General features: G+C 36.2%; 1 protein-coding gene across 1 annotated transcript in view; it reads right to left on the reverse strand.

Moving 5' to 3' along the window:
- Window positions 1-27509, reverse strand: part of CORIN (corin, serine peptidase) — a 234978-nt gene that overhangs the window by 184585 nt on the left and 22884 nt on the right. Inside the window, exon 2 of the mRNA XM_069105180.1 lies at window positions 2710-2854. Coding sequence (XP_068961281.1) covers window positions 2710-2854 — 145 coding nt within the window. The remainder of the gene's footprint in view (window positions 1-2709; window positions 2855-27509) is intronic.

Here is a 27509-nt window from a genome sequence, read left to right on the forward strand (position 1 = left end):
AGAGGCTTTTGTGGCAAACATGGGCTATTTCTTTAGTTAAATGGACAATAGTGAAAATGTAGAAAATGAAGTCATAATCATAAAGCACAGTTAGCTAGACTGATTAAAAAGAGAGAAGAGAACCAAACTGCTTCTTATCAAAAATTAAAAATGAGAATTCACAGCAATTTAAAATAAAATAAAGAAAATTATCAGAAACTATTTAGTCCAATAACATGCCAACAAAACAAAAAAAACTTAGATGAAGTAGATGAATAATTACCAAAAAGAAAGTAGACAAGCCACAAATGAATGCCCAAATAAAAAATCCCAGGAGCAGAGGAATATATTATATTAACTACACAAGTGAATAATATCAAATATTCCAAGGACAATTAACTGTAATATTACATAAACTTAATAGAAATAGGAAAAGAGATGCTTAAAAAAAACTTTCTACAATGCAACTACACTTTTAATACCTAAACAAGGGAGAAAAAGGAAATTGAAGACTAACAGTAACTTTTTTGTTTTTAATTTTGATAGTCTGGTGAAACCTATGAACTCCTTCTCAAGTAATATTTTTAAATAATTGAAAGGAACGCTAGATTTCTGTTGCAAGTTAGTAAAAAAAAAAATAAGGTGCAATTTTTCCCACCTATGTACATGGGGCTTCTTACGATCTATACCTGAACTCCTTCAGGTTCTATAGACCCCAGATTAACAATGCATGCTATACATGAATATTTCTATTAAACATTTATGCAAAAATATTAAACTACTAACAAAAAGGATATAACATTTTAAAAAGATATCAGGAATTCGTGGTTGATTCAATATGTAGAAAACTATAAACATACTAGGTCATATTAATAAAATAATGTAAACCAAATTATATCAATAGATGTTTAAAAAGCTTTTGACAAAATCCAAGATTGATTTCTACTAAAAACAAAAAAACCTAGAAAGCATAAAAATGAATGAACCTTTCCTCAATATGGTAATTAGTATCTACCTAAAATCAAGAGCCAACATGATGAAGAAAAGTTAGTGGCATTTCCATTAAGATCAAGCATAAAGCAAAGATGTTCATAATTTAAAAAAAAAATAACAAATTCAAAGCAAAACATATTTGGGGAAAAAATTGTTCTATCTAATACTAACTTTATAGTCTAAAGAAAAGACTGGGCTGAACATAAGTACTTTGTTCTGAGTAGATGCATAGCTATGTGTAGTAGAGATGAGATATATACCAGGTGTTCTAATATTTTCAACACCATCATTATATTTTTCAGTATGAAACCTAACATTTCCACGCTATAAAACTGTCGAAAGAAATGACTGGTGGCTATCACTAGCCACAAGAAGGCTAAAGGTGAACAAAACAATAAGGAGATAACATGAAAAGATGTTAAAGAAGAAAACAAGAGGCACAAATAGAGTGAAAATGCTTTGGGAGGAAACTAATAAATATCTTATTATATGTGATTAGCTCTGCGTATTATAAAAACACTCATGTATATGTTAAAAGCATAAGGATTGGGAGGCTAGGTGGCACAGTGAACAGAGCACCAGCCTTGGAGTCAGGAGGACCTGAGTTCAAATCCAGCCTCAGACACTTAACACAAAAACTAGCCATGTGACTTTCGGCAAGTCACTTAACCCTAATTGCCCTCCAAAAAGAAAAACCAAAACCAAAAAATGCATAAGGATTGCCTTCCATAATATTTCTCTCCCAGTTAAAAATTAATTCTGTGTTATATGGTAAATATTTAAGTAGCAAATGCATTCTCAGTTTCAAATCTCCCATTTAGAAACTACATAATGTGCCTATAAACATATAAGGGAACATTAAAATCTAGGTTTATATACTTTTTCTATCAAGTTCAGGAGTATTTTTTTGCTACTCAAATACATTTATTCAGCACCTGATTTGAGATTATACACATACACATATACACAAACATGCACACACACACATTTTTTTTTTAACAACCTTCAGGAAATGAACAAAGAAGGCATGGCTGTTGCCTTCAAGTCTACAATCTAGGTGAAAAGACAGACCATACTTAAATGAAGTGACAGACCACTTCAAAACAACACACCAAATAAAAGAGGCATGCACTGAATAACTGTTGGGAAGTAGAGGACACATAATAGAAGAGTCATGAATCAGAGACTTTAAGTTTTTTGAATGAGATGGGGCTTTGATCCAGTCGTTGAGGAATAGAGGGAAAACAGGCAAAGACACAGTTGACTGAATGTCCTAGGCAGCTGGGGTAGAGAAGTCACTTAGAACTCATATAGTCCAAACAAACTCATTTTATAAGTGAAGAAACTGAGGCCCCAAAAGTGGAATGACTAGACCAAAATCACCCAGCAAAGCTAGAACTGGAACCTGAGTTGTTAAGGTCTCCTAAGGTCCTTCCCAGTCTTAAATCTATGATCCTCAGAGTCTCACTACCCATTCAGTATGCTCCCCAGTCCAATATGTGGAGGGTGAAGGGCATTTTGGATGGAAAGATGTTGTGTGTGAATGCAAGGAGGAAAAAACAAGATATATCAAGAAGACTAGCTTCACTCAAATGGAAGATGTAAATAAGAGAGTAACAAAGTTTGAAATGGTGCCATTAACACTTCACCTTAAATAAGGTTAATAAATTATCTTTTGCAGAATTTTTCTAACTTAGTTTTGTAAACTTATTTTTCTTTGACATTAGAATTACTCACCTACAAAGGTAAGCAGGATCACCAATAAGAGAATGAAGGCACAGATACATGGGATCAATACCAGTAACAAAAGACGAAGGTATTTGGCCGATGCCAACTTCTGAGAACAACTGTCCCCCATGCTATCTTCATCAATTCCCAAGACCTAAAACAAAACAAACAACAAAGTGTAAATGTTCCGAAGCAATTCAACAAATTATACATGATATTTTAATTATTATTGTCTGTAGGTATGAACTAGATCATGAGATTTAGAGGGACAGTGGACATTAAAGCTTCTCTAGGCCATGGGAAGCCAGTGAATTTGTTGTTTAATATTTTGATACCTGTATTTCAATAGAAGTGGTTTCATTTACAAATGTGAAAGCTGAAGTAAGGAGTGGCTAAAAGCCTTGCCAATAATCACATAGCAAAAAGCAAAAGAGACAAGATTCAAACCCAGGTCCTCTAACAAGTAGGGAATAAACAAGTATTTGTTAAATGTTTACTTTGTGTCAGGCACTATGCTAAGTGCCAGAGATAAAAAGGCAAAAATGAAACAGATCTTACCTTATGAAGTCTACATTTTATTGGGGCAAACATTCACATATACATGCACATACTCACATACATGTGTGTGCATACACCATGACCACCACTACCACTAGACCACTGACACCACGACCACTGACACCACCACCACAACCACGGCCACCGCCACCGCTACCACCATGTGATTCTAGCAGGCTTGGTTAAATGAATCATCACTCATTTACTGAAGCAGAGACCAAGTGGACATGCTCATACAACTCATTCTGCTTCTCACCCTGTTTGGTATTTGAGTTTTTCTTAGTGGCCCCCCTCCCTTCAGAAATGGGATCTTCCCTTTCAAGACCAGCAAGGTCTTTCAGGAAAAAAAGAAAACAGCCAAACCTCTAGTTATTTATATAACCCACCTATGCCATGTATGTATGTTCCCAAAGATTGCTCTCTTTCCCCATCAAATAAATTATCAATGCAACATGACCCCTTAAACACCCTGCAATGTTAATTTGGATTTTACAGGGAGAAACCTCAATACTTTCAAGCTACCCTCTCAAAACAGAGTTTTGTCTTCCCTCAGTTCCCAGTCTCACTATTAACATTAAATTTAAGAGAATTGGCATAGATTCTAATGACCACCTGGATTTTAATAGATATACATATTGAGAAAAAAAATTATAATTTACAGAAATAGCAGTTTTAAGAATTAGCCATACTCTTTTGCCACAAAGGGTGAGCAGCATTGTTGACTTCCTTTCCATCCAGTTGTTCATTAGGGAATGGGTAAAGCAAAAGAATGAGGCAGCCAATAAGCAAGATGCTCTCCACACAAAGAAAGGCACAGGGGGAAAGTCAAAGCAAATCATCCTAACCAGTGTCCTATTCGTGTATCTCCAGTGGGTACTGCCTGGGTCTGGATTCTGTCTCTAGCTAATCAATATCTGCATCTGTCACTGGAGAGCACGTGATGCCTCACAGCACTTAGTTTAACCCTATGTGCAAACTGGCATATAGATTCTAGTTGTGACTCTATTCTGGCTCCAGACTCTACCATTCTCCATTCCTCTACCAAGTCATCATCTTCAGTTCACTATCTTTGCATATCTCTGCCTCTCATTTGTTGACTTTTCCCTCTACACACTACATCCTTATAGAGTCCAGGTCAAACAAAAAAGCAAAAAGAACACTTCTGTCTTACATCTCCAACCACCCATCGGACATCTCTAACTGGATGTCCCATAGACATCAACTCAACTTCTCCTAAACTGAACTCATCATCTTTCCCCACAAACTTCCCTCTTCCTAACTCCACCCTGCATCTAATCTCATCATCATGCTCCTAACTCAAGCTACCTCCCCCAATCTTATCTCTCTGATTGGAAAATGAAATAGCAGAAACTGGACTTTGGGGCTCACTCCACTCTTCATCTGTTATTCTGTCTATTTTTATCTCCACAGAACTATCCATTAGTATTTTCTTCCCCCAGCTTTCCTGCCTCCTTTTATGTTGTCCTCCTTCCTGTCCCCCAAGTCAATTGTAAACCCCTTGAAGTCAGAAATTGCCTTTTTTAAAATAACTCAAAACCTTTTTAAAATAACCCAATGCTTAGCACAGTGCCTGGTACACAGTAGGCACTTGATAAATGTTTATTGGATTGGGTTGGAAGTGCCCCATCCCCACATCCTTCAAACTTGCATCCTTGAGTCCTCATTCTCCCCCCTCCTACTCCATAATTAATCTGCTTTGAAATTCTGCCTTCAATAAATTTGGCTTATTCTACTTTCATAACATCTCCCCCTTTTCTCTTGACACAAGCCTTCATTATGTCTCTCTCCTCTCCTCCACCTCCTGACTTCCATACTGGTCCCAGGTAAAATACTGTCTTCTGCAAGTAACCTCTCCCAATCCCTCTGAGATTTTTTCCAATTTATCCTGTGTGTGTGTGTGTGTGTGTGTGTCTGTTGTTTGCACATAGCTGTTTTACATCTTGTCTCCCCCCAATAGACTTCGAATTTCTTGAGAGCAAGGACTATTTTTGTCTTTCTTTATGATTCTTCAAGACCCTGTGAACCATCATGTTCGTGGGGGTGTCATTGACAAAGAGACTGGAGTAGTTTGCCATTTCCTTCTCTGGCATATTAAAGCAAACCAAGGTTAGGTGACTTTCCCAGGGTTACAAAGATAGTAAGTGACTGGGTTTGAACACAGGTCCTTTTGACACCAGGTGTACTTAGTACTCAATCCACTGAGCCACCTGGCTACACACAGTAAGTTCTTCATAATTACTTGCTGACTTGATTTGACTCTGGGTTAGTGTGCCTTCATGTAATGTATGAAAGTCTTTAAAAATGAGGGACCCCTGGAAAAGGACTTTATCTGTCCACAGACAGCTATGGCCCCATCTCTCTTTACTGTCCACACCTTTTTTTTTAAGAATTCCAAAAAGGTGGATTGTGTAGATATGTATATATAAATGTAAACATGATATGATTTGGTGGGGAGGAGTGAGACAAGCAGAGAGAAAGATCAGGAAAGGCCTCATGAAGAAGATAGCACTTGAGCTGAACTTTGAAGGAAAATGGGGACCCTGAGGCAAAAGGAGGAGAAAGTTCCTTGCAGATATGAGGAACAACCAGTGCAAAGGCATGGTGGTGGAAGATTCAGTATTCTTCTTACCACAACAAGCTATTTTATAATAATAGCAATATTCCAAAAACACATCATAGTACATTTAAAGCATCTTAAAGAATGAAACGATGTAAGATAACCCACAAATATGATCTCTACTTCTTCAGACCTATCAAAATGGACTTTTGATGCACCATATTGCTAAACCATTTCTCAGGAATATGTAAACTTTTCACTTTTAATGATACCTAGCACTAAGATGTTTATGATGTCATCTTTCAATCATCCAAAAACAGAATGAGCAAAGCTAACAGTAATATTGAATCAACAAAAGGCTGTCAAGGCTAGTGCAGAAGGTCACAAGTATGTGAATGTAAAAAGATTAACATTTTTGTTGTCTATTGTTTGAATTATCTATGGCTTTTCATCTTCATCAGGGCAGATAATAAAGGTCTATTTATAATCTCTAAGTTATTTTTCTCCAATCTGTATACTAGATGGGGTTATCAATGCTGTGGTAAACTCTCTTTTCCATCCAAGACTAACCATATAATAAGAGAAAATAGGTGGTCAACTGAAAGCAATGTGAAGCTTTTCTTATTCCTCAATGAGAACACATTTTAAAAATTATACCTATCTCTAAATGACTATAATAACCTAGTACTTGGTAAGTCCGAGACCCAAGCTATCGGGGCAAGAACTTTTTGACAAAAACTGCTGTGAAAACTGGAAAAGAGTAGGACAGAAATTTGGTACAAATTTACAAAATCTTACAAAATGAGGTCAAAATGGATACATGATTTAGACATAAATTATTAGGAGAGGATGGAATAGTTTATGTCAGACCTATGGATAAGGGAAAAATTTGTGACCAAAAAAAAGATACAGAGTATTATGAGATGTAAAATGGATAATTTTTATTATATTAAACTAAAAAGGCTTTGCACAAACAAGATTAGAGGGAAAGCAGAATGCTTGGAAATACTTTTTATAGCAAGCGTTTCTCATAAAGGTCTCATTGGTCCAATATATAGAGAACTGAGTCAAATTTATAAGAATAAGTCATTCCCCAATGGATAAATGGTCAAAAGATATGAACAGGCAGTTTTCAGAAGAAATCAAAGCTAAATATAGTCATATGAAAAAGTGCTCTAAATCACTATTGATTATGCAAATTATTACTATCGAAATATTGACTATTATGACTATTGAAATGTAAATTAAAACAACTCTGAGGTACCACCTCACACCTATCAGATTGGGTAATATGACAGACAGAATCCAAACTTTATAAAACAAACCCTCTTAATAAAAGCATTTGTTCTGTAAAACTTTGACTCAGTCGAAAAGCCACACCCAAGGACCTAGAAGGCTACATGTGACCTGAGGCGCATAGGTTCCTCATCCCTGGTTTAGATCATTAAATGAACTTTGGTGAACGGTAACAATCTTATGAAATAAGATTCCTGGGGCGGCCAGGTGGCTCAGTGAGTAAGAGCACCGGCCCCAGTGGCGGGATGACCTGGGGATCAAATCCGGGCTCAGATACTTGGCACCACACCCAGAGATAAATGGCCGTGTAACCTTGAGCAAGTTACTTAACCCCAATTGCTTTAAAAAAAAAAAAGATTCCTTCAGCATGTTGGCTCTGAGACCAAAGTTAGTACTCATTCTTTTCCCCCTTTCCTTTTGCCAACACCCATTTATAACATTTGTTTATCTAGTTCCTATAAGTAACAGTAGAAGAAAAAAATTAACTCAATTAATTATTTGAAAATTTCCAGGACCACATTTTTTTTCAGACCTAAAAGAAAAAAAAAAGTATGCTTATATTAATCCTGCCATACATGTAATTAAACTTTGATAAAGTGGAATTCTTGGAGTATTCTGTTTAATTCAATTTTAAATGCTTTTTGTTATTGGAATGTTCTTTAAAAGAGTACACTTTTTTCTTGCCTTAATAAGAATAATGTAATAAACATATTGAATTTTTTCTCAGATGCCTGAGGAGCTTGCAGTGCATTGAGGTCATCATTCTGAGCATTAATGATAATTAAACAGTCTGAAGGTATAGATATGGGAGCTAGGATTCATTATCCATTGAACCCAGAACATATCCTAAAAGATTTTTTTGTAACACTTTTTTAAAAAAGTAAATCTTGGGGGAGAAAAAATAAATTAACCACATATTCATAGAATCCCAGAAATGGAAAAGATTTGGTGTAGTAGGCAAAGTAGTCATACTGGAGTCAGGGGACCCAAGTTCAAATCTTGCCTCTGCTACTAAAGGAGTGACCTGGGGCAGGTCACTTAATCTCTCCAGACCTCAGTTTCCTCAACTATAAAGAGAATGGTCTAGATTACATGGTCTCTGAAGTTCCTTCCTGCTTTGGATCTATGATGTTGTGATTTAGAGGGGTGTTTTGCATCTATCCCAACAAATTAATAATTTATATTAACTGAGAATTTTGTTGTATGGTTTTTCTGTCTACAGAAAATAGTTATAACAGAATAACTCTAGAGTAGCATATGCATACTTCTGTTCCATCAGTCACACAGTCCAACTCCAACATTATTTTTTTTCTACCCATAAGTGATCAATAAGAAAGAGAAAAAAGGTAGGATTGTTTAAGGAAGTATCATGATTGACCTATGGGCATAGAAGGATCATTTCAGACCCTTCTACCCAAAAACATGGGACATATCAAGCTCTACTTGAAGCATGACCCCATCTAACCATACTGAGACTAAAGGCCAGTGAGCCATGATAATTGACCCTACTCAAGGACAAAAAGATCTCCAGTTCATTAAAAGTGATGAAAAGGGACACAACCACAAAGGGTTTATGGAAAGTTTATGTTATAAATGACCACCATCCAACCACTAATGGCCCACAGAGTTTGGAAATCAGTTTTCATTCAGTTTGAGGAAACTGTGCTTTGGTTTGGGAACACAGTCACCATCAATAACCCATTTCTGTCCAATTCCTAGACTTCTTAAGCTATCTACTACCCACATTCAAAGACATTCAACAAACCAGAGTTCTTAATCTCCAATTCCACACAAAGCAAAATGAATCAGAAGTTAGAGAAAACAGAATTTTCCACATTTAAAGAGCAAAGCAACAATTGTGTGTTACTTCACACTGGGAATAATGCAATAACCTTCTGATTGTTCCACTTGCATCCAGTCTCCATCTTCTTCCGATTTAGTTTGCGTACAGCTGCCAGGTTAATCTTCCTAAAACACTGTTCTCATTATGTCACTACCTTCTCAAAAAATCTTTGAGGGTTCCTCATTATTTTTAGGATTACCTGGTATTCAAGATCCTCCACAATCGCCTGCAAGATATCTTTTAACATTATCCCCTACTTATGTCCTAGCCAGAACCTCTATTCTAAATAAACTAAACCTCCCACCAGCCTTGAAATATATTTTATAATTTCCTACTTCCATGCTTTTGCTTATACCATTCCTTTCACCTAAAAAATTTTTTCATTCATAGTTTTTATCCTAATATTCACTGTTATCTTATGCATAGGGGAAACATGGCAGAAATTCTTTCAGAAATAAAAAGATCCTTTGGTTTTAGTAAACTGCAAACTCAATATTAGTCAGCAGTATGATGTGGCTGTCCAAAAAGTTATTAAAATCTTGAACTGCATTAAGAAGGAAATGCCTCCTAGAAACAGAGAGAAGATGATTCCTCTGTAATCTACCCTTATCATTCCTCATCTGGGGTACTATGTTGAGTTCTAGACACTGCAGTTTAAGAAGGACATTGATAAGGTGGAAAGTGCCCAGTGAAGGGCAACCAGGATAGCAAAAGGCCCCAAGTTCATGACATGAGGATCAACTGAAAAACCTACACATGTTTGGATGGGAGAAAAGAATTGTCCAAGGGTGAAATGAAAGCTACATTCACTATTTAAAAGGCTATCATGTGTATGAGAGATTCTACTTGTTCTTGGTCCCAGGGGGGCAGAACCAGGAGCAGTGAGTAGAAGTTGCCAAGGGAGAAATTTAAGCTCAATGCCAGGAAAAGCTTGTTCACCATGAGAGCTGCCCAAAAGTAAAATGACTCCCCTCAAAAGGTTGGGGATTCTCCATTTCTTGAATGTCATCAAACAGAGGCTGGACAATCATTTGTCAAGTAAGATATAGTGGAGAAATTCCTTGGATAAGGGTTGGCTTAGATGACCATTGAGGTCCCTTTCTACTCCCAAATTTTATGATTGTGCAAAACAGTTCAAACAAAGTCATCCAAGAAAGCTTTCCTGACCATATTCACCCAAAGGAATTTCTTTGCTTCTGAACTATTCATTTGACCACCCAACAATTTATCATATTTAACATTAAGACACTGACCATGACTAAGAACCAAACCAAGCATACAAAGAAGAGATTCATGCTAGAGAAAACAGATTATCAAAGCATTGAAGGATTTATTCCCAAGATATGGAGAGGAGAGGGATGCCTAATGATTTCAAAAACATATGGACCTCATTATTACTCTTTTTAAAAGGTGACAGGAAATATTGACCTTCATGCCTAATTTTCCATCTCTTTGAAGATTTGGAGAACATAATGGGTATAAATTTCAAGGGTACCCTCGATAAAGGTAAGAAGGGCAGGCTTTTGCAAATGCTATTTGACAGCAGACTATTTGTTAACAATTACACAACTTTTTTTTTTAAGTTTTAAAGACTACAAAATCCATTCATACTTTCTGTTTGCTAACTAATTTTAAAGAAAGATTTGATTTGGTAGTACAAAATGGAGCCCTGAACATTCTTCTTCAACAGTCTCCTACGCATCAAAAATAACACATAATGCCTTGTAAGACATGTAATGTACACTATCCCTTCAAAATTTAATAGAATGATGAAAAAGAGAGAAAAAAGGATGTGTGTAAAGATTTATATCAAATGTCATATATAGATATATGTATTGCCACTGTTACATATGAACATATTGATACCCAAAAGTAGTAGAAAAATAATTGTGTTCAGTGAATGATTATGTTTAAGATCTAAATGTTTCAGAGGCTGCTAGGTGGCTCAGTGAATAGAGCACCGGTCCTGGAGTCAGGAGGACCTGACTTCAAATCCAGCCTCAGACACTTAACACAAAAACTAGCCAGGTGACTTTGGGCAAGTCACTTAACCCCAAGTGCCTTCCGAAAAGAAAAAAAAAGAAAAGAAAGAAAGAAAAAATAGACTAACTCAAATGACAAAAGAGGCTCAAAAAGGCAATGGCAGAGAAGAATGACTTAAAAAGCCAAATTTGCCAGATGGAAAAAGAATCTCAAAAGCTCCCTGAGGAGAATCATTCCTTCATAGTTAGATTGGAGCAAATGGAAGCTAGTGACTCTATGAGAAATCAAGATGCTATTAAACAGATCCAAAAAACTGAAAAAATAGAAGGCAATGTGAAATATCTCATGGGAAAAACCACAGACCTGGAAAATAGATCCAGAAGAAATAATTTTAAAATTATTGGGCTACCTTAAAGCCATGATCTAAAGAACCTAGAAATCATCCTTCAAGAAATTCTCAAGGAAAATTGCCCTGATGTTTTAGAACCAGAGGGCAAAATAGAGGTTGAAAGAATCCACCAATTACCTCCTGAACAAGATCCCCCCCAAAAAAACGCCTAGGAATATTATAGCCAGGTTCTGTAATTCCCAGATCAAGGAGAAAATATTACAAGCAGCCAGGAAGAAATAATTTGAATATTGTGGAAACAAAATCAAGGTAACACAGGATCTGACAGTTTCTACACTGAGGGATCGAAGGGCTTGGAATATAATATTCCGGAGGTCAAAGGAGCTGGGATTAAAACCAAGAATCACCTACCCAGCAAAACTGAGTATCATGTTTCAGGGGGAAATATGGTTATTCAGTGGAATAGAGGACTTTCAAGCATTCTTGATGAAAAGACCAGTGTTGAATAGAAAATCTGACATTCAGATACAAGAAGCAAGAGAAGCATGAGAAGCTAAAGAGGGAAAAGAAATCTTAAGGAACTTATCAAAGTTGTACTATTTACATCCCTACATGGAAAAATGATAATTGTAATTTATGAAACTTTTCTCAGTATGAGAATAGTTGAAGGGAATAGAAATGTATGTATGTGTGTGTGTATATATATATATATATATGTATATATACATACATATACATATATATGTGTCTATATAGGAGGGTATATGGGCGTTTGAATACATATGTGAATGTGTGTATATATGTGTACAGGTATACGTAGATAGAGGGCACAGGACCAACTGAATAGGAAGGGATGATACTTAAAAGGTGAAAATAAGAGGTGAGAGAAGAATATAATGAGAGGAGATGGGGAGAGACAGAATGGGGTAAACTATCTCAGATAGAACAGGCAAGGGAAAATGGTCACAATGGAGGGGAAGAAGAGGAAGGCAAAAGGGAATGGGTCAATCTCATTCTCATTGAATTTGGCTTAGGGAGGGAATGACATACACACTAAATAGGGTATCTCACCCTACAACAGAGTAGGGGGGAAGGGCATGAGAGGAGGGATGATGGAAGGGAGAGCAGGCTGGGGGAGGGAAGTTGGAATAGGAGGGAGGGAAATATAGTCAGTCTTTTCCAATATATCCACTATGGAAATGTTTTGCATAGCTACACATGTACAACCTATATTGAATGCTTATCTTCCCAGTAAGAGTGGGTGACAAGGGAGGAAGGGAACGAATCTGAAATTCAATGCTTTAAAATCAAATGTTTAAAATATATATATACTATTATTAAAATTATTTTACATGTAACTGGGAGATTAGATATACAGGCACTGAGGCATAGAGATCCACCGTGCCCTACTGGAAAGTGGGAGAGGGTATGTGAGAAGATATGGGAGAGAGCAGATTGGAGGAGGGGATATCCAGTGGGATTGCTATTTTGGGATGGTGGGTAAGGGGAAAAATGGGGAGAAAATTTGTAACTCAAAATATTGCAAAAATAAATGATGTAAACTAGAAGTTAATAAAGCACTTGATTAAAAAAAATGGGAATTATAACCAGACTTCACTGAGGTGACCCATTGCCAAATTACAGATATGATAAAGATGGATTTTTAATATCAAGTGAGGTATAAAACAGGAAGACAAATACTCCACAGATATGTTCCTAATTCTACTAAATTCAGAGTTCAAATTAAGGAAGGATTTCCTAGAGGTGATGAAGTCCTTCACACTCCTTCTTGCAGATGACATTGTGTTACGTGTATCAAGTCCTAGAACGTTGCTTAGTTAACAGTTTATACTAACTATTCACACACAAGTAAATGAAGAAATCCTGTTGTTTAGAATAGGCTAAGCAGTTAGATGAACTTTTCCTAGAAATTAATCATAGAATGATAATTGGGGAAGATGCTGAGGGTAGACAATAAGCTGGGCCCAGAAGAGAAATGGAGGAAGAGAACAGGATCATATTTCAGGAATTAAGTAGTACTTTCAATGACCTAAAGCTTCTCCCTGAAACTAAGAACCATTTAAATGTTAAAATATCAATATTCTTCCAGTGATACTATATGACTGTGAGCTATGGTATACCAATGTCTGAAGAATTAAAAATATGAGTTACCCAAATGGCAATGGAAGGTACATGGTAGAAATGGGTAGGCTGCAAAATATTACTAATGAAAAATTATACAGGAGAAGTCCCATAAAGGATCAGATACATGTACACATGAAAAGGATGTAGACCAGGCATATAATGATAGACATCTTGGGAGTTCTATTAGTATCTAGGAAATGTTCATCAATGTAGAAGAAGGTCCTCGGTATGTTAGATGAGCTTTGAGCTTCCAGTGAAGGATTCATGGAAGAATATGTACAAAGTCACATAGACTTATCAGACTTGAGCTTCAATCTGTACTGATAACATTGATATCTGAATGAATCTGTGATGTCATCAAAATAACTTTGAGAGGATATCAGTGTTGCTCTCCTGAGCTACTACTTGATTTGTGCATTACTATTAATTTTTTTGAATATTTATGAATTGTCACCCTGGTTAGATGATGTAAGCTCTCAGAAGACACATGTCCCCCATGGCACTCTTTGGAGGCAATTATCAGAATAGCATCTCTGGGTGAACTTGTAAATATTACTTCCTTGCTCTATGCCTCTTTCCATATCTATCAAAAAAAGGATGATAATTAATCACCAGATTTCCAAAGGGATAAAAGGAATTGAAATAAGCAGGATTTTGCTCCGGTTAATAATATTTTTTATAAGCAACAAAAAAAAAAAGAAGATTCTTGTATTCTCTACATCTTTCAATCAATGAGTCCTTTTTAAAAAATGTAAACTATGTAATATCACTTGTGAAAGCCTGCCCTTTTCTTTAATCATTTTGTTCTCAATGACAACCTATATGCATGTATATTTGGATTAGATAAAACCATATAGATGGAAAATACACATGTAGCTTGGTAGTTACTGACCTTTCCCAGTCTGAGTTCTTTCCACCCCTTTGGTATCTTCTCCTTCTGGTACCTTGTTAATTAATCGCTCGACATCTTTACAATTTTGTTGCCTTGAGTATCAATTTCCCACAGGGACACTTGGTTTGATCTAGCTCCTTTTCCCATTTTTGTTCTGTATGGTACCATTTCTGCATCTTCTATAAATACAGCCAGAACTCAAAATGTTAGCTTCCAAATTTTGTGACCTGATTGTCCTTGGAGGTGAAAATGTTTGTTAAAAAAATCTTTGTATATTTTTTTCGTTTTTTCTTTGGTCCGTTGTCCTTCCATTTTCAGTCTCAAATACTTCCGGGATGATTTTGCTTAGTTGTCTCACAAGCTTTCTTTAAAAACTAGTTTTGTTCTTTACTAGTTGCTCTCTGTTTTAAGAGTTAATACCGCTCATATTCTTGCATTGTTCTTCTCTAAGATTTTACAAACATTTATCTTTTTAACTGATGCTGCCTTTGCCTTCCATGTTTCTCTAGTCAGTAAGTTAAGTATTGCTAAGGTTTTGGTTTGTGCAGCAGCAACCACACTGGCATATTCAAGTTCTTAGAACTGCTTTACTAGACAAGATAGCTGTTTAAGGTGTCAACAATCTTTTTTAATTGCATTCACTAGTTGGGGGGGGGGGGGAGTTAGCACCCTGAACTTCAGAGAAAATACAAGGAAAGTACAAGCTGAGAAATAAAGACCAACAGACAGGGTTCTGACTTTCTGAATCAACTATTTACATACATCCCTGGCTCAAGAGAGCCTTTACATCTGAGATGGGGAGCTCTGAACATACAGTCACACAGAATCTCAACAAGGGAATCACAAGATCCTTCTCAGAAGGTAACCCTCAAAGCAAAATACCAACTCAGAGTATATATACACTTCTCAGAGCCAGAAGGCCTCACAAGCCTCCTGACTCAGTGCCTAATTAGAAATTAGCAAAAGATGTGAAAGTCTTCCTACAAGCAAGCCTCCCCTAAGCAAATTTCCCTTAATGGGCTCCATTTGAGGCTTATTAATGGGTGGGAATGATCTTAAATTCATTAACATTACAGTTTGTTTTAAGATCTTTAGGTCTTTACTTTCTGGCAATTGATTTCTAGGAATTAAACTTATAGATACAATCACTATAATCATTGCATAATCTTTTGTTCATTGACATCTTATTTATCAGCATAAACATCTTTTTCAATTAGGTCAGAATTGTTTTAATTGTATACCATGCCTTTTTATTTATTTTTATCCTCTTTGAGCTTTGTTTTATTTTTGTTCTTTGCTCTAAATCAGTGGCCTGAATGTAGACAAACAGCTGATATAGGAATGATTACCACATCAATAACAAGTCATTGTTTATCCCCCAAAATAGAATCAATTTCATTTTTTGCGATTTTATTTGGGCCTTGCTTTGTTGAATGTCTTCCAATTCTTTTAAAGAAAGCATTCTTGATCTATAGACAGGAGACTTGTGAATAATCTACAAGTCTTTTGCCTCTATCAGTCCTTATTTGCAAATAATATTTTCCAACATATTCTCACCATCCTCATATATGCCTGCCTTTGCATTGAAGTCACTGAGGATCAAAGTATATGCTGATTTAATTTTTAGGATGTTCACAGAAGTTCTCTACTTTATCTTCTGCAATATAGTGGCATTAAGAGATGCAATTATTTTCATGATGATCTTTTTGCAAATACTTATGAAGAGGATCTTCAGGCATACAATAGAAATGATTCTTTTATTTGCCTGTCTAATGAGAATCTATAAGCAGTATTTCCATTGAGCTGCAACTTCATTCTTTTTTCTGAAATATTCTATCTCAACTCAGGCACATATCCATTTCAGCAGGATATATCCCCACGAGAAAATGCCATCTAATAAAACACAGATACTTACCCTATGGAGTTTCAAACCCCTGTATCCTTTATAAGATTTGCAGCTATTAAGAATAGACTCAGAAATGTTCTTTAGTTGACATATGGTATGGATATGGATATAAATAGATTGGGGGAGAGGTGACATATGGTGTGTGTGTGTGTATATATACATATATATATATATATATTAGGAGAAGCAATGTTACCTAGTATATAAGAACTAATCTGTTGTCAATAATGTAATGAGAAATTTGGTAAATATACATATATATGTATACTGTATGTATATATATATACACATACACACATATAAACATACACATATACATATATATTTACATAACCACTTATGTGTGTGTGTGTGTGTGTGTGTATATATAATAGCATCTTGGAGATTCTAGAATTTCTGTACTTTTCCTTAATCCAAGTTCTTACAACCAGAACTCCATAAATGATTATACCAACTGATCTTATCTACTGTATAATAATAACAACCATATTTATTGTCTCATTCAGTGGAGTTCCCTTTTCATCACTCTTAAGTAGAATTAGATGGCAGACCAATTCTGAAGATAAGCTTCTAGGCTAAGTGAAAAAAATACCATTCTGAGTGAGAGCACTGGTCTGTTACCCAAAAGCTTTGCCACCTACTAGTTGTGGTATCAGTGAATTTACCTGTCTTCTTCTCAGTTCCCAATTTAGGACGTGTGAGGAAAATAATAAAGCATGTTTCTATGAATCAAATATAATTAGTTCCTTTAACCAAAAAGTCCCAAAATGATGTTTAAGTGACAATGGTCTTCATATTCTGCTCTGTAACCAGAGATATAAACAATGGGATCATTTCCTTTCACTTTAATGACCCTATTAAGTACTGTGCTTTCCTGTGCAGTTTTAGTTCACACAAAGCAGAGGGGAGAATTGGGAAGGAGGGTAGAGGAGATACAAAGGTACAAGATATTTGTGTAGAATCAAGGAAACATATCTATGATTTGAATGAAGAATGGGACCACAATGTATCAGAGACCATCTTAAAGGCCAGTATCACAAAGGAATTAATATAATCACAACATAACTGTGCTCTTTAAGACTACTGAATGGAATCTTTCCATCTCTGGAGCAAGAACTTTGCATGACAATGGCGGTCATTGTGGAAAAGGCCTCTGCCATTTGACTTTACCTCTCTCTGATCATATTAAGGCCCTGACGGTTATTTATGGAATTCCAGTTTTTCCTCCAATTTCTGGGACTTTTAAGGTCCCCAATAGGTCCATAACTTCCTCTTTGAAAGAGCTCTGTAATGTCTGTACTTGTCAGGTAAGATGATGAAAAAAACTTTTCAAACTTACTTGAACTTCTCACAAAGTCCCAGGCCTTTTTAAAAAAATTCTAGCAATTATTTTGTATGATCTGCCCATTTCATTAAATATTAAGAATGCATCATTCTCTGGTTAATTTCTTCTATTCAAATATTCAATGATTTTCTGTGTCCTTTAATTTGCCTCACATTAATATAGAATGTGTTATATAAATATCAATAGTATATGTGGTTAGAAAAGAAGTTAAGTTGATCCCATACCAAGAGAGAGAGAAAATAGATGGAGAACCTGAATAATGTCCTCATACCCCACAGTCATTAAACAAGAGGCAAAATCCTTAGAACATAGGGTAGACCCTTTATGGCAGCCTTTTTTTTTTTGGTAACAATTATTTTTATATATTAATTTAAGATCTGAGGTTTTTTTTTAATCACATGATCATCTCTAATTAAACCTACCCAAATCATTGTGCCCTGAGGAAATTCTCAACAGGTTGAATAAACACAGGTTTCTATTTTAACCTTATCATTTGTATTTACCTAAGATGGCGATGCAGCAGTATTTACCTGAGATGTCTGTGTATGCAGGACACTTTTATGACAGAAATTACGCAGAGTGAGAAGGCATGGAAATGTTGCAATCTGCTTTGATAAGGATTATGCCCAGGCCAGCAAAATTATAATGCCATCAAAAATACCTCTGAAGTATTTACTTTTGGTTTAGATATATATGGTTCAGTGCTTCTCTAACTTAATTATTTTTCTGTATGAATTTAAAATCTAAATTCAAAAAACAATCACATGGTCATCTCTAATTTAACCTACCAAAAATATTGTACCCTGGGGAAATTCTGAACAGAAGAACAGAAGTTTATTTTTTTAATTTTATCATCTATATAACAAAATATCATCTATATAAGTAAATATAGAATAGCAGTAAGGATAAAATTTTGTTTGATTTATTCAAAAGTTGGATGCCATCTTCCTATTATCGTCAATATCATACTCATCCTAGAGCATCAAGAACTTTCTACAGTTTCTTCTACCCTCTTCCTTAAGATACATTCTATCTCCCACCCTTAACAGGTCCTTCCTTAAAGGCCTAACCACTCCTCTATATTTATACCATCTGGGAGTCAGAATACTTCAAAGTAGATTTTCTTCCCCACCTCCAAAACCCAAAGTACCACCTACTATCTTCAGGGCAAGTCAGAGACATAACCCCATGAAATGATTTGTTGTTTTTTTCTTAATCAAGCAAGCAAGCATTTTTAAATGTCTATTAATGCTGAGCTCTAGAGATACATTTACAAAATCAAGACAGTCTTCACCCTCAAAGAGCTTACATTCCAATGGAATGCAGTATGTTCGTCGATAAGTAAATATAAGAAAAATACAAAATAAAGACAAACTTTGGAGGGAGGGCAATAAGAAGGGCCAGTGAACAGAAAGTGACTCTAAGGATATGGTAACTGAATTGAGCCCCATGAAAGGAGCATGGAGTTCTAAGCAATGCAACTGAGAAGAGAGAATATTCTGAGGTTAGGGAAAAAGTAGCTAAAGGAAGGACGGTAGAAAATGTTTGTTTGTTTGTTTTTTTAATAAGAAACATCAAATAGGTCTGTTTGGTTGAACCATAGAGTGTGTCATGGTGAATAAAGGAGCTAGAAGGGTAAGTTGCAATTAGATTGTAAAGGTTTTTAAATGTCAATGGATGAATTTTATATTTGATCTTGCTGGCAATATGGAGTCACTGACCAGGAGAGTGACAGTCAGAGGAATATCAATTTGGCATCTGTGTGGAGGATGAAATAAAAAGGGAAGAGGCCAGAGGCAGGGAGATGAATTAGATGCAAAGATTACAATACAGACCATCCCTGGGACATGCAATTTTGCTGATTTTTCCAGTAGTAATAACAGACTTGCATTACTCCAACTAACTCTGAGGTCACGAAAGCAAAGTTGTCTCATTATCATCTAAAAAAAAATCTATCATTAATTCTCAATTAATTAAGACATTGCTAAAATTAATCAAGTTAATTTCTTCAATAAGGGATATCTCTCAGACTAGGTATTTACATATTCTGTATAATATTAGCATTGATGTCTTCAAATAAACCCATCAATAAAACATGCTCAAATCAAATGTCTTTTGTTGCACTGTTTGTTTTCTTTCATCCCAAGGGCATCTGGTTTTCAGTAAGGCTTTTTATCCAGTTTTCTGTCATTTAATTGAAGCATAGCAAGTTTGAGTAACTTGTGCACTTTTTCTAAACTAAACCACTCGCTTCACACCAGAACATGATTTTGCTTCCAACAACTCCTTAACTGTGACCACAGTTTTTCCTTTGAAAAGTAAAGCCAAAGGCATCAAGTAGTCCACAAAACTTCATAGTCACACATTTCCAGAATGGATGAACATTAAAGTACAAAGGAAGACTGAGCAGTCAAAACTGTCAAGTTTCATTGGTGGCTCTGTCCCTTTGTCTGTTTCAAAAATGTCATATAATGGAAAGCCAACATTCAGTTTAAAACAGTTTAACGTTTCTGTTGTGAAGGTACCATGATTTATCAGAACAGTGTGTGAGGATGCTGGAAATCTTCAAAGGTAACTTTCAGCATATTGCCTCCAGGGTTAAATATTCAGAAGGCCTTAGAAAGTAACTCCCTGTCCTGAGCCTTTTTCCATAGCTGTTATCCAAAAAAATGATCAATAAAATTTTTAAATGTGGTAGAAAGAATGCTAATTTTTTCTTCTTTCTACCTCACATATTCTAAAACTGAAAAAAATGGTTTTTTAATATAAAAAAGATTAAAAGAATTATTACATGTATATCTCTCCCAAGGAGCTCTCCAGAAACCTTTGCCATTTACCAAGATCTTTCCAGTAAACATTTGAAGAAAAATAACTTGTCAAATGCTTCATTTTCAAAAATAAATCTAGTAGCTTTGTAGGTTTCTGTTTGGGGGTGGGGGAGGGGCAGGGAAGTTGGAGAGAGACAAATGGTGACAGATTTATTTCACTTCTGTGACAATTAGGTCATTTCAGAAAACAGGCTCTTCTTTTCCCTTTCAGTGGAGTTAATGAGACTCACTGTATCTCTTTAGAAGATAAATTTGCCTCTAATTCCAACAAGGTAACTGTCATTATGTTAAAGATATAAACCAGGGGCGGCTAGGTGGTGCAGTGAATAGAGCACCAACCCTGGAGTCAGGAGGACCTGAGTTTAAATCCAGCCTCAGACATTTGACACACTAGCTGTGTGACCTTGAGCAAGTCACTTTACACCAATTGCCTTGCCTTTCCCGCTCCAAAAAAAAAAGGATATAAATCATAAAGTAATAAAAATGTGTATTATAATCACTTATTTTGGTGTCTGACCAAAATATCTGAATAAAATAACTTTTCTGCACATATTTGGATCCCAAAATACATTGAGTTTGAGGAAATGTTCTAAAACAGTAAAAGCACAAGAAAAGGCTAACTGCCCCATCTCTCATAATCAGAATTTGTTTTATGGCAATGGGAAAACCATTGGTTTGAGATTAAGAGAATCTGTGTCCACATCTCTCCTCTGTCACTGACTACCTGTGGGGCCTTAGACAAGTCACATCTTTTCTGTACCTGTTTCCTCAAAGGGAAGAATGAAGGGCTTGGACTAGAAGACAGCCTCTTAAGTCTCTTCTGGTTCTATATCTATGACCTCATGTGATGATGATGATGATGATGATGATGATATTTACAATCATAGCACTTCAGAGCTAAGAGGGAATTTAGAGGTCATCCAGATCAACCCCTTCATCATACAGAAAACTTGTCTAAATTCTATCAATGAGCTCTTTTCCTCATAAAAATGCCTGATGGGGGCAGCTCGGTGGCGCAGTGAGTAAGAGCGCCGGCCCCAGAGTTGGGAGGACCCGGCATTGGTTCCAGCCTCAAATATTTAACACTCTAACACACACACACGTGCGCGCGCGCGCGCACAACTGGCCGTGTAACCTTGGGCAAGTTACTTAACCCCAATTGCTTTAAAAAAAAAAAACACCTGATGGAAAATCATAGCTACGATACTTCGAGAAAGTTAAGGAAATCTAGCTCCTTTTTTACAAAGCACAAGTACATATTGCAAAGCTTACCTGACCCATACGTTCTCTATCAACAGCTAACTGTGACTTGTTAAAACTGAAAACAGATTTGCCAAGTAAAAGAGTTACTTAAAAATAAGGGGCTTTCTGCAGCTGAAAATAATCAAGGAAAACAAAATTAATTATTGCATTCAGCTACTATCAATTTCAGACATTTCAATGGAAAATAAAACATCAACAGATGTTTGAAACTGTTAATCTACTGAAAAAAGAATCCCATAACAGAGGACTTTTCAGGCTTTGGACTAAGCAGTTTCTTACTAGGTCAAAAAAGATTCTCAATTCATCACAGGATTTTAGAGCTCGAAGTTTCCTTAGAGATCACCTCATACAGCTTCTTTATTTTACTGAGAGGCCCCAGAAAGTTAATCAGTGGTAGGACCGAGACTAAATCTAGTCTTCTGGACATGATTTCCATTGCATTTATATTTTTAAATTAAGAAAATTTCTCTCTCTCCTGATCAGGAGATTCCTCTTTCTTTGACTAAAGGGTTAAATCCCTAAACTCTCAAACGTGGAGTTGCTCATGAAGCACCCCCCAAGGTAAGCACTGCCTTCTCTGACTAGAAAACTAGACTCTAGACTCAGAATATCCAGAAAATTCCTCTTCAACAATTAGGGAACAGGAACTCATGAATGCCATTGTCCATAACTTGCATATTTGGCCACCTGGGTGAGCACACATAGCCCCAGGAGTTGTGGTTTTTCCCTCCTCCTGGCCATACCATATATATAAGTGTTTTGTTCAATTTCATTGTTTTCAAGTCATAAGTGTTTTTTTCTGTACTTAGGCAAGTACTATTTGCCAGACTGCAAATGGTCTAGCCACTTGTATCACTCATAACACATACACACACACACACATACACACACACACACACATACATATATATATGAATCAATATAAACACCACCCAAGAAAATAAGAAAGGTCATTTTTAAAAACAACCCTTCTATATTGGGGTTTTTTTTTTACATATAAAACTCCCTCTGGGATAATCCCCCAACTTACATCTGTACTCACAAAATTGTGTGATAAAACTGCCATTGCCCTGATGGAGCTTCTCTCCTCCCACTAACAACATAGGAGAGGTTTACCTAAAAGAAGATAAAGGTACATGCTACCCTTGGACCTGACTGGCCCAGGCTTCCCTGATAGAGTTTTCTGATCATCTAAGGACATAAAAAGTCCCAGACACACGCTGTATAGGATTCACAGATTTAGTGGGTGCTTAAGATTCACATTGCCTAACTCTAATGACCTTCTGATAGGATGTGTTTCTATGAAAACATAAGGGAGGTTCCAATTGCCATAGTAGAAAATGAATTCCATATCTTTGTGGCATGTGCTTGCTATTAGGGCAAGGTAAAAACCTCCTTTAGTGAAATATTCAAGTACCTTTTTTCATCCCAAAATCCAGCTTGAACTAAAAGTGTTGTCATTAGAGTCATGCCCTCAACAGTTGGGTTTGCAGAGGGTACCTATTACCTCAGGATCTTCAGTAACTTGTGAACAGGTGTTCCTACTACTGTACCTCAGAACTCCCCATCAGTATACTTCCTATTAACAATCCACCAGTAGAATCACTTAGCTCTTAGCAAAGGCCTTTACCAAGATGGTAGAATGAGAACAGCAAATACAAAAAGATTTCTCAAAAATTCTTGGGGTGCAATCTCTCATAGATACTAGTGGACCTGAGTATAACAGTAGTGAGGGTACAGGGGTAGGATACATGTGTGGCAAAGGCAAATACAATTACGAGAAGGTCTGAAAGTCTTTTCTGATAATAATCTCTATTCACTGTCTCTGCTGCATGGGCCACTTGGCTGGGCTGCACTTTTCTTAAGTCCCATAGCTAGTTCTCTTCCCTCTGCTTAAAACTGCATTTTCCCTTGGGTGAATATTTGTAGGATGCATGTAAGTCATACAGTGCATAGAGTTCTGGATTTGAAATCAAGATGACCCCAGATACTTGCCAGTTATGTGACATCTTTCTGATGATTTGATGCCTGGAAGACTTCTTTCAGTCCTTATCTTCATCTTTAAATCAGAATACTAGCAGCTACCTTGCACAGACAGCTATTGTGAGAATCAAATAAGAGAACACGTGTAAAGCACTTCTTTTGCTAATCCTAAAGCACTATATAGATGCTGGCTTTTAACTGTCTCTCTAGAATGTACTTTTCCACTCCCCAATAGATGCACTGCCTCCTACTAGTCCAGTATCTCTACTAACCTCACCAGTACTGATGTGTATGTATATGCACTTGTGTGTATATGTATGCATATGTGTTTGGATGTGTATTGGGAGGGAACTTAGAAAATTTTCTCTGTCCCTTGCTCCCCACTAGTACAGAAACAGGAGTTTTCTTCAAGTCAAGAAGCATTTATTAAATACCTACTATGTGACAAGCACTAATTTAGGTCCTTCCACAACTACCACCAATTTCCAAACTCCTTGTCCAATTAATGGTGTGATTTTTTCCATACATATATATGTGTGCATATATATATATATATGTAACATGCACACATATGTGTGCAGACATCTTATTAATGTAGAAGACAGATAATAAAAGCTAGCATCTATATAGTGCTTTAGAATTAGCAAAGGAAGTGCTTTACATGTGTTCTCTTATTTGATCCTCATGATAGCTGTGCAAGGTAGCTGCTAGTATTCTGACTTAAAGATGATGATAAGGACTGAAAGAAGTCTTTCAGGCATATAAGATGCGCACATGCATATGGTATGTGCATATACATATACATATACATTATATACAAGCAATTCTTGAAAGCAATCAAAAGATATTTTCTGTAAAGAATCCCTTGCCATCATCCAGTGGCCAAGGTCCTATAATCCGTCTAAGCTGATTAAGGAATTTATTCACACATATTTGTGGGATTATAAGAAAAACTCCTTAACCCTTCTCTTATTTACACTTATGATTACATTATGGACCTTCTGTGACTATATCAACTGAAGTGGGGAGAGAACTCCTTCCCTTCAATAAATAAACTAAGACTTGATAGGATTGGACTTCTTACTAGAACATGACTTTGGGGAGAGTTTAACATTTGAAAGAAGCAATGGATAAAGGCAATAATAGAATAACATTCTACATTAATAAGATAAACTCATGTGGAGAAATTCAGGAATCTGAGGCTATGACCAATGCAAATTTTTATCAATTGCATGTAGGAGGCAGAAGAAGAACTAAGTAACTGAAGATGCTTAACAAAAGAAAAGCACAGTCTCGTAAAAACAGGACCAGGATGATTAAAACCCAAAAGGAGCTGAGGCCCTCAATGAATTCAAAGTCCCAAACTCAGATGAACTACATAAGAGACCTTGTAGTTCAAAGATTCTTAACCTAGGATAGATTTCAGAGGATCTATGAACTGAAATGGCAAAAATCATTTCATCTATATTTTTATTCATCTCTGGTTTCTTTTTAATCCTATATATTGGGGTGGCCAGGTAGCACAGTGAGTAAGAGCACCAGCTCCACTGTCAGGATGACTTGTGGATCGAATCCAGGCTCAGACACTTAGCACCCACCCAGAAACACCTGGCCGTGTAACCTTGAGCAAGTTACTTAACCCCAATTGCTTAGAAAAAAAAAATCCTATATATTTTATGCATTTAAGAACACTTTGGATAAGAGGTGCAAAGGCTCCACCAAACTACCCTAGGAGTCCACGAGATGAAAAGGATTGAGATTTCCTGATGTCATTGAACCTTTTTAAGTTGATTTTACACATCAATAGACGAGCATATTTCCTGCATTCATTGTGCTCGACACTGCCAGATACAAAGACAAAAGCAAAACAACCTGCCCTCAAGAGCTTGCATTCTAACAGGAGAGACAACATGGACATACATGGGAGAGAAAACTGTTCTGAAATTGTAATTTAGTACATGTCTGAGATACTACTCTTTAAGCATTCCATTGAGGGAAGTTCTTATTCTGCTGTCCAGCATCTATATACAGATTACATGCAGGTTTGTTTCGTTTGAAAAACTGCAGTTCTTCTTAAACACCTTTAAGAAAAAATTATCTAAACTGGATAATTTTACTTCAACAAATCTTAAATTAATAAATATACTTATGGAAAGAGAAGGTAAGAGATCATATAATATCTTTAGATAGCATCATATCTTTAGATAGCACCACATTAAATTAATCCAGCCACAAAGACAAGAATGTATTTTTAAAGTCCTCTAGAGAACACCTTACAACCTTTCTCAGAAACTAATTCCAATGTTTCAACAGCTCTCAGTTTCAGGAAATCATTCCTTATCTCTTAACATAAATCCCTCATTCTATACTTAAAACACTTTCCTTCTCTTCTTTTCTCAATCTCTGCTGAGAACAGCTGGTCACTATCCTCTATAAAAAGAACCTTTCAGTCTCTGAAGACAATTAACTACCCTCAAGTTTCTAACCTTAAAAAACATCTTTTAACCTTTTTCCCCTCGGTCTTCTTTTTTCTCAATTATTTTATTGTCTTTGGGGCAATCTTCTGAATCTTATGTTGTCCAATTCTGCTTAGCTGAAGAACTCAGATATGGAAATATTCTTTTTTAAAAAATTTTATTTTGGGGGTAGCTAGGAGGCACAGTGAACAGAGCACTGGTCCTGGGGTCAGGAGAACCTGAGTTCCTATCTGGCCTCAGACACTTGACACTTAACTAGCTGTGTGACCTTGGGCAAATCACTTAACCCCAATTGCCTTGCCTTCCCCCCTCAAAAAAAAAAAATAAAAAATTATTTTTAATTTATGGAATAAAACAAGTATTTTCATAACATAGTAAAATAAAAAAATGATTATACATGAAACGGTAAATGTAGTATGTATAACTTGCTATTCCTTTCAAATATATAACAAAAATACCATATAAATTTTTTTTCTTCCCTACGCCCCCCACCATAGAGATGGTTACCATTAGACACAAATAGGCATTTTTATTTAAAATCATTCAATACATACTTCTATTTATCAGTTCTTTCTCTGGATATAGATAGCATCTTTCTTCATATGTCCCTTAAAGTTTAATTTGGGTATTTATAGTAGTCAAAATAACTTAATCAAAGTTGTTCTTAAAACAATATTACTTAAAAGTATCTGAGTACTATAGAGCATAATGGAAGAATTACCTTTATGTTCCTGTAAAAGACAGCACATAATGGAAAGAGATGTTCAAATTTCATCTCTTCTGTTAATTGCCAATATGACTTTGAGCAATCTATCAACAAATAATTGTTATGATTTAATCTTTTAATTAAATTTAACAAAATCCATCCCAGGATAAGAACATTTGGAGTAAATGATCTACTGTAGCAGCAAGCACCCCAGCCTCCCCAGGGTGGCTGCCAACACAGATTCTTAGATCTGCTTTTCTAAAGGAAAGCAAATCAAAATGGGTTAACAATCTTGCTTTGATCAAACATATGTCATTTACCTAGTTCAGGGGAAAAAGGTCAGCACCCTGAACTTCAGAGAATACAGAGGTTGCAAACAGAAGTTGCAGACAGAGAAACAACTCAGAGAAACTGACAGGCTTCCAACCGTCTTGACCATTATATCCATACCTAGTCAGTTACCAGAGAGGGAAGCACCAACATCTGGGTTTTCAAAGCCAGGGGGTTCAACAGCTACCCAGAGTCTCATCTGGTCAAATCACACAACACTTCTCAAAGTGAGCCCCAAAGCAAAGCCTCACATCAGGGTTTATATAGCCTTCTCCTGGCTCAGAGAATGTCACAGCCCTCTTGACCCACTGCAACAAGGTGTGAGCA

The sequence above is a fragment of the Petaurus breviceps genome, unplaced genomic scaffold, assembly GCF_028583685.1.
Source record: "Petaurus breviceps papuanus isolate PSGF00001 unplaced genomic scaffold, PetGlider_PUasm1.0 76, whole genome shotgun sequence".
In the NCBI taxonomy this organism is placed as follows: domain Eukaryota; kingdom Metazoa; phylum Chordata; class Mammalia; order Diprotodontia; family Petauridae; genus Petaurus; species Petaurus breviceps.